General features: G+C 48.6%; 1 protein-coding gene across 9 annotated transcripts in view; it reads right to left on the reverse strand.

Annotated features, from left to right (window-relative positions):
• Window positions 1-255: 255 nt before the first annotated feature.
• LOC306800841 (coiled-coil domain-containing protein 134-like) overlaps window positions 256-20,410 on the reverse strand; it is a gene marked incomplete at its 5' end in the record, with an annotated part of 45,477 nt that continues 25,322 nt past the window's right edge. For 5 of the 9 annotated variants that reach the window (XM_079303233.1, XM_079303234.1, XM_079303232.1 and 2 more), the window contains 14 exons: window positions 256-1,562; window positions 1,907-1,978; window positions 2,216-2,397; window positions 2,636-2,720; window positions 2,927-3,048; window positions 3,853-3,970; window positions 9,501-9,632; window positions 10,454-10,560; window positions 12,571-12,652; window positions 13,380-13,585; window positions 14,045-14,126; window positions 16,453-16,634; window positions 17,196-17,306; window positions 18,957-19,061. In XM_079303233.1, coding sequence (XP_079159359.1) covers window positions 1,437-1,562; window positions 1,907-1,978; window positions 2,216-2,397; window positions 2,636-2,720; window positions 2,927-3,048; window positions 3,853-3,970; window positions 9,501-9,632; window positions 10,454-10,560; window positions 12,571-12,652; window positions 13,380-13,585; window positions 14,045-14,126; window positions 16,453-16,634; window positions 17,196-17,306; window positions 18,957-19,061 — 1,712 coding nt within the window. In that variant the 3' untranslated portion in view covers window positions 256-1,436. Of the gene's footprint in view, window positions 1,563-1,906; window positions 1,979-2,215; window positions 2,398-2,635; window positions 2,721-2,926; window positions 3,049-3,852; window positions 3,971-6,956; window positions 6,981-7,287; window positions 7,403-9,500; window positions 9,633-10,453; window positions 10,561-12,570; window positions 12,653-13,379; window positions 13,586-13,705; window positions 14,015-14,044; window positions 14,127-16,452; window positions 16,635-17,195; window positions 17,307-18,956; window positions 19,062-20,410 lie in introns of those variants that run through there. The other 4 variants (XM_079303238.1, XM_079303237.1, XM_079303239.1 and 1 more) reach the window with 4 other exon arrangements.

A 20,410-nucleotide genomic window follows, 5' to 3' on the forward strand; every position in this document is an offset into this window, starting at 1 on the left:
CCGCCAATATTCATGAGGGGGCGGCGCCGCCGCGCGTGTGGGAGCGGCATCGCCGCCCACGGGAAACGCGGCCGGGGCGGGGGTCGCGGCCCGGGATGCCGCCGAGACGCGCGGCGGTGGGTAGAGCACGAGCACGGGGTTTGCCCTTCCCTCCGCAGCGCCCGCGGACCCTCACCTCCTGAGGGGCCGCCTCGACGCTCTCTGGCGCACACCCGCTCCCTCCAGCAACGGGAGCAAGAGCCAGGATTCTTCTACTTAAAAAAAAAATAATAACAAAGTCAATTTTATTAAAGAACAACCAAATGCGCCCATTGCCGCCCCCTCCCCCCCACTGGAGGGAACTTGGCTCTGCTGTTAAAAAATTCGGGACTTTTCCTTTTCCTCAAAGGCTGCGATGCCGCCAGGCGGCACAGAGCAGCCGCTCCTGGGGAAGGAGCTGCTCTGGTGCGAGGCCATCAGCACAGGGCAGGAATCACAGCGTGGCCGTGCCGGGGCCAGCCCCTCACCTCTCCCCCACGGGTGAGGGTCGCAGCCCCTCGGCTGGCTCCCTCCCTACTTCGGCGCTGCGATCACCACATGCCCTCGTCTGGCTGTCCCCTTCGGGTACTCATCTAGAGAGGATGAGCTCCAGAGAGAATGGATGGGGCTGCAGGACAAGCTCTCTGTGGCTCAGGGCTGGCTCCCCAGCATCTTCAGCATCAGCAATGCTTGCACTATAGCGACCCACTGGCTGCAAAGAGACCAAGTACCGAAATTCCTCCTGTCCAAAAATTCACCGGGCATTTGCCTCTCTTCGGGAATGACCTGCAGTGGCCACGGGATGCCATCGGCCAGGAACAGCTGCCATCGACATTTTCAATTACGTCAGGACAATAAAATGTGTGCTGCTCGGTGAAACAGCCGCTGGGAAAAGGGAGGTCTGATCTGGCAGAGGTAGCAGCTGTGCAGAGACCAGGTAGAACCCAGTGGGGGGTGCCAATGAGATCACCCGTTTAACAAAATGAAAAGCAAAACTGAGAGAAGCAGCATTGCTCATGAGGCTGTTTGGTGTGACACACTCGCCAGCCCACCCGTGCTGGAGGAGGCATGTTCAGCGTGGGGCGTGCTGCAGTTCAGAGGGATCCCTGGGCTCCAGCAGAGGCGTGTCCTTTACTTCCCCACAGGCACCAACACCCTGACCAGCGGATGGCCTCGGTGCTGTCATGTCTGTGCTTTACCTCTGCGGAAAGGGTATCCCAATTTAGCCCCTTTGGGGCAACCCACCAGCACCACCACCCAACCTCCACTGAACAAAAAATGAAAGGCAACAAAACAAAACCCACAGCACAAATGGAAAGGGAATGGCCAGGCACTGGCCCAAGGCTGCCAAGAAGGGAGCGAGCCACTCTGTGTCCCAGTGGTGTCACCCCCACTGCAAGGCACCAAGTCCCAGCATGCTACAGCTCCGACTGTGAGCGGGAGATGCGTGGGCCCTTGCGGATCTCCTTCCGCTTCTCTTCCTTCTTCCTCCTCTTCTCCTCATCCCGCAGCGCCTTCTGAAACGTGTCAGCACTGGGGAAAAACTGTGGGTTGACAGCAAGGGGTCAGCATGGGGGAATGCCCAGAGCCCCTCAGAGGCACAAGCCCTCCAACACACAAGCCTCACAGTCCAGGGAGCTTTGAGCACAGATGCAGTACAAGGCGAACAGTGTTGACCATGAGGCAGGTGGCCACAGAAGGGAAGAGAGGGCACCAGGTGCCCAAAGTAGACTACTTTGGGGAATACAGTGTTTGCATTTCAGACATGCTTATTCAGTGACAGGGGCTTTTGTCCATTTCCCACAAACCACCCATTCCATTCCCCACTCAGATGCCTTGAGCTGCAACATGGATGTGGAGAGGCAAGCTGGCAGCATTGCCATCTTACCTCTGACTGGTCCGTTTTAAAGGGATTGCGGTAATCGGGAGACTTCTCACTGATTCCTAGCTCCTGAGCCATCTGCAGAACCAAAGGGAGACCTCACTGGGGAGTGGTGCCTTCCACTCGCATCCCCCAACTGTGCGAGCAGGGTCCCCTTCTCTCCCACCAGTCCCATCTATGCTCTATGCTCTTCCCCCATCCCTCAGCTCAAGGACAGCCCCCCAGACATGGGGGCCTTCCTTTGACACCAAAACCCTCACCTCCCCCAGCCTAGCAGCAGAGAGGGGCCATGGCAGAGGGGACGAAGAGTCATACCAGCCGCAGGACCTGGGAGTGGGGCCCCTGCTCGAACACACCCGTCAGGTTGCAGAAGCCGATGCCCCAGCGGATGAGGCTGTTCCAGTTGGAGTTGCGGTCGAAGTAGTGGTGCACAATCTTGGGGAAGCGCAGGACGACGTCCCCGAAGAAAGCGGTGTTCTCTACCACGTGGGAGTATGCTGTGGGGACAGCCACCAGCCCCATCAGCACAGGCTGAGGACAAACCAGTAGGCTCTCCAGTATGAACTGGTCAGAGAGGCAGCAACAGGGTCCCCAGGGAGAGGGAGCAGCCAGGGAGCAGCCCAGGTCTGGTCTGGTCTGGGTTTTGTACCTACCCCAGCACTGATCCCAGAACAATGTCTGTGGTGCACCAGAGCACCAGAAAAAGGAGTGGGGTAAAAACCAGAGAGGACCTACCATCCTTTATCTTCTCATCCTGAGGGAAGGGCCCATCAGGAGGCACATCGGCAGCAATGAGCACAGCACGGGAGTCCTCCAGCACCTGCCAGAGCTCTTGGTTACTGCCCTGTCCTGCCAGCCCTGCCCTCTACCCTGGAGGCTCTGCCACAGCTCCCCCACTTCGAAACCCCATAACACCCTCCCTTCAGGCCCTAAAGCTCACCTGCCACACCCTCCACAGAAGCCCCCAGCCCTTCTCATTTCTGCCCACCCTTATGGGCTCAGAGTGCAGCCTGCACTGTGGCTTACTTTGAAGAGTCCCTTGAGCATGATGTCAATGATTTTGTACTGCTGGTTGACGTCATTGAGCTCAATCAAGTTCTTCAGAGCATTCATCTGGTCCTTGCGCTTCACCTCAAACAGCTTCTTATCTGCACCACTGTCAAGGGCACTGCCGACACTCTCCCACCACACTGCTGCTCTCCCCTCTCCACCCCGTTACCACCCCAGCCCTCCCAGTTCTCCATGAGGTGTCTGAGGGGCAGCACCTGAGCCAGGATGAAACACAGATTTCCAATGAACCCCTTGCTCAAACACCCCAGCAGGGCCTTTAACAATGCTGAGAGCTTGTGTGGAGCTTTCTATTTGCTAGTCCATGCTCTGGCTGATGGGGTGGAGAGGAACAGGAACTGCCACCTTCCCCAGGTGTCTCCACATACTCATTATTTTTGCATATTTTGCCTATTTTACCAGGGGATGCTGTGGTGTGCTAAGAAGGGCTTGCATTAGCCCACCCCCTCAAGTGCAACATGTGCTTGTGGCACAGAGGAGACCAAGTGCCACAAGTCCAGGAGTCTCCTTCCACTATCCCAACTGGTAACTACAAAGCACTGAAACGTGCAGGTGTGCTTTGCCTTCTGGCTGGAGATGCCAATTCCAACAGCAGACTGGGAAATGTGCTCAATGCCCAGCACAATGGAGCAGAGAGAATAACAGGCATCACTGCCATTTCTGCTCCTACACCAAGCCAAGCACTTGGTTAGCAAACCCAGCAGGTTGGCTAAAGCCCATCTGCAGAACAAAGCAGCAACTTCCCAGTGTTTCTGGGTCCTCTCTTTTCCACTTCCTTGTGCCCCTTTCCATGGTCTCTGACCCCTTCCCTGTGCATGTGCTCCCTCCAGCCTCCATAGCCATTAATGCATGTGTGGTCATGAGGGGCAGGCTGCAGAGGATACAGATTTCCAAGCCAGAGTCTACTCTCTGTTTCTCCAGGTCTGTGAAGCTGCCCTGGGACAGCAGCAATGCCAGCAGAAAGGGGCAGATGATGAGAAAATCCATGTTGGCCTCTGCAGCCTGAAAGAAAACAAACCAATAAAACAAATGATCAGTGAGGAGATTTACCAAAAGGAGAAGTCACACAATGATAGGGACAGATGGCACACTGCCCTTGGCACCAGGTCCCTGCCCACCTCTCCCTTGCCCCCATGAGAGGTCTGAGGGATACAGTGGCCAGAGCAGAGCCACATGCTGATGCTGCAGCCAGCCTGCTCTCCCCTGCAAGTGAAGCCCTGGTCTCCCTCTTCTCTCTACCTGCCTGTAGTGTCAGCCCCCAGGCATCTAACCCAGCACTGATGCAGCAGAAAAATTAAGTTCTACCCCTTCTTCCAAAAATAACAGCTAGCTTTTTCCTGGGTTTGTGAGGCAGAGCAGCCTTGAGTCCTCTTGCCCTCTTGAGTCTGTTTGTCTGCCCAGCCAAACCTGCCTCTGTAATACCCTAACATTGAAACAAAACCAAATTACTTGTTCTTTTCTTGTTGCTTTTCTTTATTAAACAAATATAATTTCTTCAACTCCAAGCCCATGAAAGAGGCAAAGCAGGCAGCACCAGAAGCTCTCCCAGCCCTGCAAGGATCAGCAGCAGCCCCCACCATGCACCTCCTGCCATGGCCAAGAGAAGCATCTTCATACCCCTGGCAAAGGCAGGGGAACGGTGTCAGACAAACATGAGAAACCCTCTGAAATATTTTGCTGTTGTGCTTTGTAAAAGGCAACACCCCTGGAAAGGAACAGACCAGAGTAAATACAACCAGAATTACTGAAGAAAACCTGGCTGCCCCTGGTGTGGGGTCAGCAACACACCCCATGTTTCTGACATGGTGCAGAGTCAGGACAGCAGCACAAATCCCCATGCCAGGCTTGGGATCTGTCCCCTCTTCCCACTGTGGTGTGGTGTGAGGCTTAAGCCATATTCCAGCCCTTCCAAAGCACACCAACAAGCCAAGGCTGCAAGGAAAATTCTCCAGCCCAGGCAAACAGATGTTCTGTTGGACCACCAGCCTGGTTAGCTTCCAAGAGACTGCTTCATCCTGCCAAAAACCATGACCAAGGACCCAGGGCCTGGCTCAGCAAGGTGGCACAGGTCTCCCCTCTGCAGAGCCCCCCACAGCTGCTCACTATTTCCCAAGCTCTCGGGGAGGAGGAAGTGCAGAAATGCAAAAGCACAAAGAGTGACTGCCCTGGGACCCAGGCTCCTGTTTACCCCTGGGATCAGACATACCACCATAAGGACTAGGTTGGCTATTTGCCATGCTTATGGAGAACTGGTAAGAGACACTGGAGGTAGCCAGTAGCCTTCAGACCAGGCTGGAAGGCAAAGAACAGAAATGCTGCCCACAACAGATCTGCTATGCTGCCTGTGGCAGTCCCAGCATGCCTCATTAGGTCAGCAGCTGCTGTATTCCCCATTTCCAACACTGGAGTTGGGTGGCTGGAGGATATTCCAAAGGTGCTACAAGTGGGAAGATGAGCTGCAAAAAAACCTGTTCAAGGCAGCAGCAGCACAGCTCTTGGAACAGTGATGAGTTTCTTCAGAGACACAACAGCAGATGCTGGGGTAGAGATGGTCAATGCTTGAATGAATGAAAATGTGTTCAGACCCTCCTACACCAGCCCTAAAGATCATCCCATGGGACAAGGTCAGAAGTAGAGGACCAGAGAACCACACCATGCTGGAAGCCCATCACCTTTTCATCTGATCTGCTGGGACTCATCTCTCATCAAAGCTATTTATTTGCCATTGTCCATCAGGGCTAAAACATGCTGTGGAAATGAAGCAGGGCCCAGTTGTTTGTCTCACCCACAGGGAAGTGGGACTGCTGATGCCACGTGGGACCACCTCAGATTTATTTTCTTTCACAGCCCTGGCAATTTCACCCCATTTTAACAGCAGAAGACATTCCTTCCTCTCCAGGCCACACTATGTAATGACAGAGATACCAAAGCTCCTTGCAGATGTTCCTCCATGCTTTCCCCACGAACTCTCTCTCGTCTTCACACCCGCTGAGGGATGAGATGAGACAGAAATACTGCAGATCTGCTCCTCTCCTCCCTCCCTGCTCTTCCCTGAATTGATTTCTGCCAAAGACAGCTCTGCCTGATGCTCCCAGAGCAGTCCAGGGAGCAGGGTCTGGCCTGATGCTACAGATGGAAAGGAGTTTCCACCAACATTGCCTTGCAGCCCTGGCCAGCTGGCTGTTTCAGCAGCAAGCCCACCAGTCTGTCTCACTGTCTCCCAACCTCTTAATTTAGATGTGTTTTTTCAAAGACATGACAACAGATGCCGTGTAATAGATGGTTAGTACTTTCCATTAAAGTGTTTTCAATTACTTTATAAATTTTCCTGCAGGAGCCCCATCTGAATCAAGCATCCCTGAGATTTATTCCCTTAATGAGCTTGCAAGGCAGAGCCATCCTGCAATGCTTTGGTTCCCAGGAGAAACGTTCGCATGACCCCCCCTGCATTTTCCTTCTGCAAGCACTGAGATATAGGGGGAAAAACATCATTCTTCACCAGGACCACGCTGTGGCAAAACAAGGAATGAAAACTCCCCGCCCCACGAATCCATTCCCAAGGCGCTCCTCCAACAACCAGATGAGTATTAACCTCTTGTGACAGGTGAACCAAAAGCTTCAGAAGTGAAACACCACTGCTTAGACTGCTCCAGGAGGACATACCGACACGGGGCTGACAGGACCAGCTGCTTCAGTTCAAACAGCACTGGCCATTTACACCTGCTCGTCTGCAAAGTCTCCCAACCACCAAGCCCAGAAGATCGCGTACCACAGGGCTCGGGAGCCCCGATTTCCTGCTGTGATTTCCAGCAGGAATGGGTCCATCCCAGCCCACCCTCGCGCCTCCCGTCCTGTCGGAGGGGGTCAAGAAGCACCCTGCGGAGCTCGGGCGGCCGCTGGCACGGGGAGATGGGGATTCTCCCGCAAGCTGAAAGTAAAGGCAATCACACAGGGGCGGTGGAGTGCACAGGGGACTAGCCGAGCCTACCCCGGTCGCGCTGCGGGAAACCCACCCGGAGCCGTGTCAAGCGTACGTAGCAGGCGGCACATGGGAGGATGCGAACCCTCGGGGGGCCCGGCAGCTCCCAGGAGGCGAGGGCAGGCGGAGCCCTGGGCACAGCCCTTTAACCCAGGGTCCAGGGAGCTGCGCGGGGCCGCACTGCCCGCCCCGCTCATCGGCCACCCCGGCTGCCCGGTACGGAGAGCCGCTCCCGGCTCTCGCTCGGAGAGCACCGGCCACCTCCGCCCCGTCCCCCAGGGCTGCTCCCGCCCCTCCCTCCTTCCCCCCGGGGCGGGGATGGCTCCCGGGCGGTCCCCACCTGCGGGCCGGGTGCCGGGGCCGGCGCTCACGCCCGCCGCGCTGCCATGCTGCTGCCGCTGCCGCTGCCGCTGCCGCCACCGCCGCTCCGCCCCGCCGTGTCACTTCCTGAGCCCCCGCCCCGCCCCGGCCCCGCCACCGGCCACGCACCGCCCGCCGCTCGCAGGGGCTGGGGGCAGCACACAGCGGCGGCTGTGGCTGTACTGGAGGGGGGTCACTCGTGACCTGGAAGAAGCCTCCTCATCCCTATGGGACACGTAGCGTGTCTGCTTCCCCCGGGATCCTGGCTGAGCCCTCACCTCCCCTTCCAGCCCAGAGCAGAGACCATCCCGTAGCCTCATCAGCCAAAGTGGGTGAGCAGAGCACCTCTTCCACAGCATCGCTGTACGACGTCGTTTCCCCAGGCATGTCTGAATTCTGATAGATGAAGGGCATCAACCAAGCCTAATCCCGCACAGAAGGGAAAACTGAACCGTTTCAGTAACACAACTTTTTAATTTCAACAAACCTTTTTCTCAAAATGAGCATCAAGGCACTTCTTTGTCCATCTTCTCCCTACTACTCACTGGGGTCTCCTACATTCTTGCTTTATTCCTCTGCTCTGTGCACTGTATCTTCTACTTTCAATCTCCAATGTGTGAGAGGGACACTGCCACGCTTCCCAGACATCTATCATTGACAGCATGAGTGGAAACCAAAGGAAAGGTATGCATGCTATGGGAATTCCCATATTTGACATATCACTGACAGGAGGTTTTCATTACTAAACCAACCCTCCTCAAGCCATGGAACCTCACTCCTAACACATGTGATAAACATCAGTGTAGGTAAACCTGGAGAAAAGTCAAAGCTTCAATGTAACCAGAGGATTTTGTCTTCCATGTCCATGACTATCTTATTCACATAGCCCCACTGCTGCACTTTAGGTGCATCTAAGATCCTTCCTAACCACCAAGATTTGAAGATTTCTTAATACATGAAAAAAGTCAGAAATGAAAAGTAACTTCAGCAATGTAACAAAACCTCCCATCCAAATTCCTTCATCCCTGTACAGGGAAGCAAAATGGAGTGAAGAGGGGCTCAATGGCCTCCACCAGGACAACTTGCCCTCTGAGTGTCCCACAACAGAGCAGTAATATCACATTGGGGTAAGCATGAGGACAAGCTACTCCTCAGAGGACAAGCACCTCACCCATCATGTACCCTAGACATGGTTGATGACAGTGTCCCACAGTGAAGGAAGTCCCCACACCCACGGGAAATCCCTGCCATGGCCACTTCCATCACTGCTACATGTTTGAGGCAATACAGCATGATGAAAACAGGAAGGCAAAAAAAAGTGAGAAAAAACAAATACTGCATCATGTTCCCTCTTTCTCTGCAAGGCACCTGGGAGTGGCCCCTGCCTCCATCACCAGTGAAGAGGATTAAGTTTGCAGAGGTGGACTCTAGGCCCAAACAGAATAAATTTCTTCAACTCCACTCAGAGGTTCCCAAATGTTCTCTGCATTTTGAAAGTGCCTGAGTAATACTTGAGTTTCCACTACTTCATGGGCATACTGGCACTAGATGGCATGCAAACAGAGATTAACTCATTGCTCATCCTCCAGGGAAATCAATACAGGGACTGTTACTGCTTTGAAGCCAGAGACTCCCAAGCCTGCTCCCCTCTTCCATCAGACCATCTCTGCTTTATAGATGAATGCAAGCCCAGCACACAGACCCATCTTTAATCCAAATTTTCTCCTCATTTTTGAAATGTCTTCTCAGATTAGGACATGATGAAGTCTTTCATCCCAAAATTAGCCAAGTGTAAAAACCATTCGGAGTTTTTCAATTTTGTTTGCCTTCAGCTGGAACAAGAGAGAAGCATTAGATTAAGTATCCATTCTGCCTGTGTTACACCTGCCACACTCATCAGCTATCAAAGGATACACAATATCCTGATGCTTTACACACGTGGTCCTCTGTCCCAAGAGGCGATCCAGCAAGGTCTGAACGATCCCTGACTGCTCTGGCTCCAGCTGGTAATGACTGCTCTGAAGCTGAGGCATCGGGAAAAAAAGAATAATTTCCAAAACAACATAAAACTGTTGGGCTTGTTCCTTCATACTCCCTCCCTCATCTCCACACAGAGCAATGAGGTCTTCAAAGGCCAAAGCAAACACCTAGGGATTCCCTTCCCATTTTCCTAAGCAATCACTGATCTCTTACCTGAGAAAGGAAGAGGCAAAGAGCACAAGATGTGGCCTCAGACAGCTCTGCTATGTTTGCTTCTGCTGCCTCCTGAATAATCTGGCTAATTTCTTTTTGAGAAATAATGTTGCTGCTCTGATATCTCACAAACTTGAACAAAGGAAAAAATAGAGACATTAAATACTGGAAGACCCACAGAGTGCAACAGTGACTCATCACTTGCAAGGACCTCTTCTATGTACCATTACTGCAGCACCTTTAACCACAGGCCTGATTTTTATACCACTTCTAATGGAACCAGTGCAAGTATCTATGTTGATGGTGCTCTGATTTATAGCCAGACTTATTTTGGTGTAAGCTGGGAAGCAACTAAAATAAATGAGGTAACCTTTCAAAACTGAAATAGGAACAGCAAATACTTACAGACCCCTCTTATAATTGGAGGGGGAAGGTTCACTTTAATAACCCCTTCTTCTCATTCACTGCCACAAGGGCTGTATCTTCAGTATTTCTGCTGGGTAGGACCACATTCCCCCTCCAGCCCACAAACCCCACATAGAGCAGGGTAGTGTATTTCACTAACTTCTTGCCCTGGAAAGTCAGGTCTGTAAGGTCGAGTGGGGAGACAAGCTGCCATGCCAAGCAGCCAGCTTGCTCCCTGACTCATAACAGCAGTTCCATGTTCTCTGCAAGTTTCCTCTCTCCTCCCCAGGGGTTCTAGATGATATAAATAAATGTTACCAACACCAGAAGAACAGGAGGTGCTCACTGACAGCAGTCAGTTTCTGCAGGGTGTGGAAGTTCGCTTGAAAGTATCATTATTAATACAGGGCACAAATATAGTCCCAGACAAAGCCACAGCAGTGTCAGAGACTGTGTTGTGTAGCAGGTTAAGCACCAACAACCAGCCCACGTGCATTGTACCAACATACTGGGAAAGATGGGGAACAGCCCACCCTTCTGCTGCTCACCAAAGTCATCAGCCTGAGAACTTCTGGCTGCAGAAAGGACTTCTGGCCCCCACTGAGTAGTGTGAAGAGCAGGAATCGGTGCCACGGCTGTGAAGCAACATGTAGAGCTAGGAGAGAAGAAGTCAATCAAAGACAGCTGTAAAACTGCCCAACTGACAGGCTGAACCCAGCTAAGGACAGTCTTCAATACTGACCCCAAGTTTTCTCTCCTAGACCTCATGCTGTGAAACACTGAGGGGATATTTTCCACTGCTCTTACTTGCTTTTTAATCTGTCACTCTCTGGGCAAGAGTTCAGTCAAGAGGACAAAAGCTTAATAGCTTTTCAAAGCAGAAAAGACATATTGTCCATCTTTGTGCTGGTACAAGAAGAGAAACCTTCTCTTGGGGTGCATGTCGTAAAACAGTGAAGGAATATCTTTAGCCTGGGGTTTTAAAAATAATACCCTCCAGTTTCAATATGAGGACAACTCTCCTGACCTCAGTTTTTATTTAACTGCAGAATACCCTTTGGGTAATGAAGAAAGCCCTATAAAAGTAGCTGAACAAACTGAGCCTGGATCTGCATCAGATAGCAGACTATGGGGACCAGCCAGGCTGATGGTGATAATGCAGTCAGTAGAGAAAATGTTCTTACTAAAGAACATACACGATAACATAAAATATATTAGGTAAGGCTATAAGTCTGTGATGGCATGAAGTCTTTCACTGAATGCTGAAATTAAAATGTTATTACCTTGTATTTTTACAGGTTAGGAGAACAAGATGGACAAATAGATCAGCTGATATAACTAGTTATACTGTAGCAACTCACCAGAGTGTTAGAAAGGTCTCTTTTTCACTGGCAGTCACATAACCTCCCTATTGCCAATACAAAAATCTTTTCTATAAAACAACACTAAAAAAAAGTAAAATATTTGAGAGATATCTTTCATCTGGGGAAAATGAGAAAGTATGTACATGAGCCTGCTCTGCACATTTGGGAATCTCTGGACCAAAAGAGGGATTTAGAAAGCCTCAAGTGAGTCAACTCCTAGGGGCAGAGTCCACAACAGACTCTTTCCAGAGCTCTTGCATCTTTCAGTCAAATACAGCTATGACCCTCATTCTGCTTGGAATAAGAAGACTCTTGTTATTGCTGTTATGAATTTCAGCACCACAGCAGCCAAAGTGACAGGTTTAGCTGTTGCTGCAGCAGCATTTCATTAGTTTAATCCCAAATCAGCAGAGCCTCCCCATAACTTTTTTTTTTTTTTTTTTAATTCAGCCTTTTAATAACCTCCCTTCAGCTACTGGTTGTCTTTCATCAGCAGTATTACATCTTTATCCAACCACTTCCTCTCTCCCACTGGTGTCCCTTTTGTTGGGTGTTCATTCACTCCATTCCTTTCTCTATTAGTGATTAAACAACTGGAGTGAAAAGGTCAGGGTACAGAGAACTTTCTGGTTTAAGAACAGAGCCAGCACCTGGACTTCATGGCAGGAGGCTGACAATAAGCAGAAGGGTCTATTCTTCCCCCACAGCTTATATTACACATATACATATATTACACAGACACAGTCATATTATGTTATACTGAAAACATTGCATACATTAGGTCTGGCATGCACACTGGAAACCAAGGCTGGAATTCATCCCTGGAATTCCAGAATTTCCATATTCCATTCCCTAGGCTGCCTAGTGCCTTGTTCTCCCTTCCCTTCCTTCAGGGCCAAACTGTAACCAACATTGTTCTTTTGGTAAGACATATCATGTTCAGATCCCTCCCTTATGTTTATAATCTAAAGATTTGATACAATTGGCCTGAAAGTCAAATATTCCTATATTCTCTTCCATTCCCAAACCTTTCCCTCTTACAGGGTTGGAGAACTACTTTTTTACCTGCTAGAAAGCATCTTGGTGTCCAGAGTCAAAGTAAAGGTTCATGCCTACAGAGGAGCCAGGCACTTTGATCTCATCCCATAAAGCACAATATTAACTTTAGGCACACAAATAATTTTTCTTATTTGCCATAAACTCATTATGCATTTTCTCCAGAGTACTACTGGATACAGAACAAAGAGTTCAAAAACACTGCAGGAGAGGAAGTAGGAGAAGAAAGAGCATGGAGACTTTACCAGCATCCTGGTTCTTCACATACAAATATTCCACTAAGGTTTCTAGGCAGGCAACCACTGCCTGAGAGAGCAGCAAGTCTTTCTGGAATATCAAGAAAAAGAAAAAAAATACAAAAACAAACCCAGTCAACAGCTATTGCAAGAGGAAAATTCATAAAGTGCCAAGATCAGATGAGTATGCAGCACAGGAAAATAACACCTTTCATCTCCTTCAAGGGATGAAATGTGCTGCAAATTATCTGTCACATCAAGGAGCCAGACAGAGGTACAGCTGCTTATTTTGAGACTAAAAAATAGTAAGTAACAGCCTCCAAAGAATAAAGATAGGAGTCCAACATAGCTTAAGAGTTAAATGTAAAATGATGTACTACTCCTGGAGCCCAGCATCACTTGAGCAAGTTAACTGTATGCTGATACAATTACTGCCCCCAAAAGCACCTTGCCAGGGCATGGGGGATGGACTGAGATTTGTTATACTTTTCCCACATCTATCCCTATGGATGTGGCATCCCTGCAGAGAAAGAGATGGGAAGACAGAAATCATCATCAGTACACAGAATTTCAGCTACCCAGCTCAGCAGCAGGGAGCACCGCATAGCTTGATTTACCTTCTTTCTCACTGCACTGTACTGCAGCAAGAGCATTTTCCCTCCTCCTCATCACACATCTGTAAGGGGTGGAAAATGCAGGCAGAAGGAAAAAAAACAGGCAGCCCCTTTTGATTCTGCAACAGGGTGGTTTTTCCTCAAGTTAATGTTCCTGCTTGAAGCCCAACACTACTGTTATTCCAAAGGTCTTATTTTATATACCTGCAACTGGACATGCACCAGAAGGTTCTGCAGACTGACAACAAGTGAGAAGACCTGCTGCATGGCAAGGGGATGCAAGGCAGTGTCCTGCAGTGATGATGGCTGTGGTTGAGTAGCACTTGGGGCTGTGTTTTGGCCAGCAATCACCAGCAGGGAGGAGGAGAAGTTCTGTCGCAGGAGAGCTCTCAGGAACTGCATGATGCTCACTAGACAGGGAAATGCTTATTAGTGTGTGTCAGTGTTTTTCTCTGCTCTACCCTGTGTGTTGTGTCTGTGCAATAGCATGGGAGAGGGTGATGAGAAAAAATGTGAGCTTAATAGCCCACCAGAGTTGTCTGGCAGCTGCTGACAGCTATAGACAGGAATGGCAACATGAGTTTCCTTGTCCTTCTCCTTCTTTGAGACACTAACACAGTTCATACTCAGTTTCAGATGTCACTACCAACCTCCAAGGAAGATCTGTCCAAACAGAAGAAGTTCAGACAGTTCCCTTTTGCCCTTTCTCACCACCATTTACACATTTACAAAGTCAAATGCACCAAAGTTTCCAGATTCCCTTCAGCATCCCCAGCAATCCATTCCATAGCCACCAGTCCTCCCTTGTTGTTTGTATCACAGTACTAGTGGCTGCTTCCAGACAAATCCTCCTAACAGATGCAAAATACCTAACAGCAGGATTGGCTTCTTATTCCTGACGATGACTGCATTCAGAACTTCTGTCAGGTCTACAGAGAGTGTCTGGTGAACCTAGAAGAGAATTAAATAAGAGAAAAAAAGTGCTGCTGGTTTGGAGCAGATAGAAAGCTCCATCATATACTTCTAGTTCTTAGGCACTACTCCATGATGACCACTGAACACCAAGGGAACAGCAACAGAGTTTCAGGAGGCTGACACAGAAGGAAGAGTTACATCATTGGACCCTCATGTTTCACTCACCACAAGTTGCCTGAGCTGCACAGCTTCCAAACTTTGTCTGTCTTGTTCTCACTACTCCCTGCAGGACCTCTTGCATGCGGCTGTCAGCCTCCCAAGCACATGAAATGGCAGGAACAGCCACCACCAAACATGGCTCTACCTTTGCCACAGAGCCAGGCAGCCAAAAACCAGCAGTGGCCAGAAGTTATCCTTGCCTGCTGGAGCTGGGGCCTGCCAAGAGCCCAGGGACAGGAACTAATGCATAGGTGAAGGTGGCAGAGGAGTTTAGGGACTTGGCAACTAGGTAAAACAGGAAATGTCGGCTTGAGAGGGGAATCTCTCTGCAATACATTGTTTCTTTCACAGAATAACCATTCAAGAGCAATGGCATGAAGCCTCAGAGAACATGGGGGGGATTCAAACTCCTCAACAAGCCAGAGAATTGATATGGGAAGGCAGGCATAAGGATCACAGGGCTGATTCCCTTAAATACCCTTCTGAAGAGAGAAAAACTCCCCAGGAGAACTAGGAGTAGCTTCTGCAACATGGTGGCAGTGACTACTCATTTTAGATCTGACAAGCCAGCCTTTAATAGACCACCATCCATGAGCCCTGTTTATTCACAGAGTAAAGCCAGCAGCAGAACACAGTTATGATGTAAGTTAAGATGTAAGTTAGCTATGGCCAGACAGTCCTCACTATTAATATCAGCTTGAGGTGAATGTGGCCATTTCTTGAAGCCATTGTTCTTCTCTAAAAAACTGCAGGCTCAGGGTGACAGCCTGTCATCAGCTCACATTCACAGCCACAAAGGTGTTCTTATGAGAGTCTCCAGGATGCTTTGTGCAGCTCCTGCTACAGCAGAAAGAAGCAAGAGAAGTGACTCATCTTCTTCCTCTCCTTCAGCACATTAGGAACACTGACACTTAGAAACGCTGAAGCTTAGAAACACTGAAGCAGTCTTGAACCATTTCCATTTCCCAACTATATCTGTAGTTTCTTTCCTCATATCTGATGCAAAAACATTTCTGAGTTGTATATCACAGCACATCAAGCCAGTGGTATTGATAAAACCAAGCAACAGGCTTCTAAGCTGCTAAATGATTGCACTTCAAGGATCAATACGAGCTGAGAGCATTGCTCCCAGAAGACTCAACACTTGACACTTGACACTGGAATGTCTTTTGGGACTGGCACAACACCAGACACAGCCCTGACTTGAAAAATGAGAAGGCAGGCTGTACTTAGCAGCTCTCAGAGCAGGGTCAGGCTGCATTCCCACAGCTGACAGTTTGTACAAGTACCATGCTCCAAGCCTTAAGCAGAGGCTGCATGCAGATGAAGTAATGGGTGCAGACTTGGTCTGGGCTGGTCTTCTGGAAAACATCTTCCCTCAGAAATCCAACCCTTGATTTTCTGTGCACATGCATGTCCTTAATGTGGTTTTATCATCTGTAAACAGGTCCCAAAGGACATACTCTGGCTGGGCACAACTGCAAGAGCAGAGCCCGCAATTCATCACATGCTCTCTAACTCCATATCAAGAGAGGTCTGGCTAGATACTTCAAAAGGAAATATTTTCCCATGTATTGTCATTGGAAAGTGCTTCCTTCAAAGTTGTAATTCCATTATTAGCTGACAACTCCAGCTTAGATGTCTTGTTGGACAGCAAAGCATCAAATACCATGAATAACCACATGCATAAGAGCTTGCTAATATTGAACACTTACTTGCCAATAATAGGTTCTCTTTCACTATTGATCATTTTAGTAACAAAAGAGCAGTTTACAACATGGGAGCTCTGCCTTTCACCCTCAGTCTTCCCTTGAGAAAGGTTTTTAAATTTATTTTGCTCTGTCCTGAAGAGGAAAGTGATTTAGATCAGGAAGGCTGGGTATGTACTTCTCCCCACAGGATTTTTTCCTTTTGTTAACTCTTCAATGATTCATGTCTCAGACCTTCATTGACATGCTGGAGAGGTGCAGGAGGGAATAACTTGTGGACAATAACTAAAGAGAAATTGATGCAATTAGATTACAGGCCAAAGCAAAACATTTTCATACACACACACACACACACACATATATATATGTACACACACATACTTATTTTAAATGTTCATCCACATGCTGACTCTGAGCACCAGAGTGCTTCTAACCTCAGTATTGTAGCGATGCTGATAAAGCAAAAGGGATGCCACCAACAGCCACCCAGAGCACAGCAAGGCATCCTCAGATGACAGGTAGGCAGCTCTGGAAGGAGGGGACCACAGCCAGGTGCATTCCAAAACCTTCTGCAGGAGCTCTAGCAAGGACACGTTGGAGAGCAGCACAGCCACTGCTGCATGGGAGGAACATAATCAGAGAGGGTGAGGGATGGCACAGGTTAAACCAGCTTGACAAGCATAAGAGAAGTGCAGAGCACACCCCTGCTGCAGTGAGGTAGCCCAGCTGCCACAGCTCATCTGAGTAAGGCTGTTCCAGCTACTGGTATTCATCTCCCAGAGCACAAGCAACTGCTCAGCCAGTTAATCAGCTAACAACACAGTAAGAAGATCAGTTAGGGCTGTTCCCTAGTATTGTTTAATTTTTTGAACTATGACAATACCAGGATATTTCAAGCTAGGCATCACAGGCCCACTGCTGTGTTTATGAACAAGAACAATACAGTGACTCTGTCATTCAGCAGCAAATTCTTGAATCATCAGAAGGCAGCAAAACCAAACCAAATTCCTTAACCTAAAAAAACCTCATCCAAAGTATGAAATTGTCTTTAATTATAATGCTGTGTCTGGATGGGGAAACATCCACCTTACCTGCTGAACAGTTAGAATACAGTCTCTAATTGTCAAGCTACAACCTCACTGAAATTAACTTAGTAATCAATACAATCTTTCCTCACCTCTCTGTTGACTACAAGGTGTTGTTTGATGAAGGCTCCAGTACAGAAAATTCAAGGATGGCTGCAGGAGGTCAGTGTCCCTTGGCCTGCATTTCCCACAGAGATTACTGACTGGAAACAAAAGAACAGGTGTAACAAAGACAGCAACTTAATAGAGCACCTCAGCAAATGAAAGAAGTCAGTCAGTGGGGAGGGAATTCAGACAAAGTAAAATAAACAGAGCATGGTACAGACCAAACAACAGGATCTGCCCTACAGTGTTTGCTTTAGAATGGACAGTGCAGTGGAGGATGATAAGGGGAGAGAATTGAAAAGGGTCTATTAGAGAGCATGTATCACAATCAGGCAGTAATGAATCAAAGAGCAATGGACTCCAGGTTATCTGTTTCCACAGTGAAAAAAAACTGCAGTGTGACTTGACTGTTTCCACAGTGTGAGTTTGATCCTAGTACTAGAACAAGCATAAACAGAGATGTGACTGTCTCTCATGGTGACCAGACTGGAAAAGCCATGGAGAGCTGTGCTCCTCCACTCTCACCAACTATGCTCACACCAGGAGCAAAATGTCATGTTTGTTGTAAACACTGAACACTTAGCAACAATGTTTAGTAAGAGTTAGGGAGGAAATCCAGGACTGCAGGCTCAGCAAAACTGTCATTGAAGATCTTTTGAAGATCTTATAATTTGAGTAAGCAATTCTCAATGAACATGCACCAACACGCCCCTTCCATCTAAGAGGCCTCATTAGAAAAGGGTGTCTTGCACACCCAGCCCTGGAGAACACAGTCTGGAAGCCAAGGGGGAAAAAAATGGGGTGGCTGGGGTAGGGAGAGAGTTGTGCAGAAAAATACAAAGCAGAAAGTGAGAGCAAAAGGAGCTTTTGACTGCTGGGATAAGGTGAGCTGTGTTCTAAAATAACAGCAGCTAAAAAGGCTGGGAAAAACAGGCCATGGTTCTCCCACACCCCCAGTTCCCTTGGCTAATGAATTTCTGAGAAATGCTGCTTCTTTACAAGGCAACACAGACAGCCCTGAGAAATGAAACATTTCAAATTGAAGGAGATAGTCCTTCAAAGTCTGCTGGAGAGACTAATTTGTCAGAGCAGGGAAGAGATGAGAGGATGGATCAGATGAATTTTCCTCCTAGTATCTATTCTTTCTCACAGCCTATATGAACCTCCAACAGCAAAGTAAGATGGCAGAAGTACCAAGTAAGGATCACCAGTCAAACAGCAGATTATGGTGTGGTAAAGAAACACAGCCTGTTCTTCTGTTTTTGAAGTGGGCAAGCTCTGCAGTTGGTTAGGAGCCATATACTCTGGATTCACATTTCAAGGAAAGTCCAGTTTCACTAGACTGCTGGTTCCTGATAGCTGATTAACAGGACATGACTGTGGCCTGAACCCCATAAGACTTATAGCAAGGATGGACAGGAAAGGATGATTCAGGAAGCACACCAGCCAGGCAGTCATGTGCCAAAGCAACAACAGTCACTGACCCTGAAATACTTTGGGAATACTTTGGCCACCTTGTGAGGTTTCAGACAAAAAAATGTAAAAGCAAGAGAAAGAGAACCTGGGTTTTGTTAAATGAATTAGTAACTACAACTCTTTACAATGGTCTGGCTCTGAAAATATATCAAAGCAGCCATTACTATAATGCAAGATCAATCTTCTCTCAAAGGACAAAGAGCAAGCCCCTAAACATCCTATGGAACAATAAACAAACACTTCCCTGGGAGAAGATGGATGCATACACTCACCCTGGTGAAGCAGCCTCAAATCTGTGCTGTCCAGCTCCCTTATGCCCTTGCTCCGCAGCTGCACCAGGAAAAGAAGGCTCAGCAAAACAGGCAGGTTCCTGTTAGCTAAGAAGGGCACAGACAGGTGAGCTTCTCAGTGAACTCCAAACTGTTGTACCTTAAAGTGTGCCAGGAATTGTTAATTTTCTGGCTTTGGAATAAGGACACACACACAGAGCCCCAGCTTTATTCTCATCTCCACAGTCCCCTCTGGATCAGGTCCCCTTTCTGCCATTCTGGTTTGGTTACACCTGAATCCTGCCAACACTAAAGAAGGGAGGAAAAAGAGACTAGGGTCATTTACACCCATCATGAGCCATGTAGGGAGCAGTTCCTCACACTCTGAAATTGATACTGCTAATAAGCTAGAAGTCATTAGCCCTTTCTAGACTGCTCTCTTCCTGCCCACTTGACCATCACTGTCACACTTTTGACAGCAGCCCAGCTGCACAGTATTTGTTCTCCTCCATCTTGTGAGACTGGAAAAATGCTGTCCATACCATCCCACAGGGCAGGGCAGAGACAGAGGTGAGAACCTCACATAGCAAGCTTGTATGTAAAGAAAATGGAGCTACTTAGACCACCAACCCCCCAGGGCAATCCTCTCAATACTATTCACTTTTTTTGCATGCTGTAAACAGGTAAAGATTTTGTGTTGTACACAGCCATACCTACAGCAGGCAACTATCACCTCCAGTTAATGTTTTCACAAAGGCTCATTAGTTTTCAGTTTTGAGGAGAAAACATTCATGGGTGTCTTTAATGTTAACATACTCCTGATGGAGTGCCACTGTTGGGCCTCTTTCTTGTCTAAAAGCAGGCTGCTGTTTGAATAGGGATGCAAATCCCCTGGATTTAACTATTCCAGGCCTCACAGAGAGCTGCCTGTGTGCTGGGAGACAAGGAAATCTATGCCCAGAGTACATCTGGTGTTTGACTTTCTGGATGGGTTGCCAGCTTGTCAATTAACAAGTTCAAGATGCAATGTGAAGAGCTACACATATTAGTAGCAGCAGAAGGGCTCAAATCTTGCAAAAGCTCCTTTAGCTCAGTGTCCTACCTCCATCACCAGTGGTTTGGAGGAATAGGTCTGATTCCCACTATAGGAAAGGGGTACTTTGCTTCCCCACAGTTCCTGGCATCCCTGGATCAGTGACAGAGGGACACAACAAGTTTGAATGTGCACAATTCAAAACAAGATCAGATCTAGCAGATCCTGTAGCCTCATGTTCTACTATGCTCCTGCTTTCAATGCCCCTCTTCTCCAGCCTACTGACTTTGCTGGAGGTAAGGCAAAACCATTTTCCTCTTGTTGTTTCCATCCCAACTGCTGAACTACAAAACACTTGAAACAGAGCAAAGCTGTTGAAAACATCAGTGGTCCCCCCAGAACAAGTAAAAGTTGTGCTAAATCC

The sequence above is a fragment of the Erithacus rubecula genome, assembly GCF_903797595.1.
Source record: "Erithacus rubecula genome assembly, chromosome: 4".
Lineage (NCBI taxonomy): Eukaryota > Metazoa > Chordata > Aves > Passeriformes > Muscicapidae > Erithacus > Erithacus rubecula.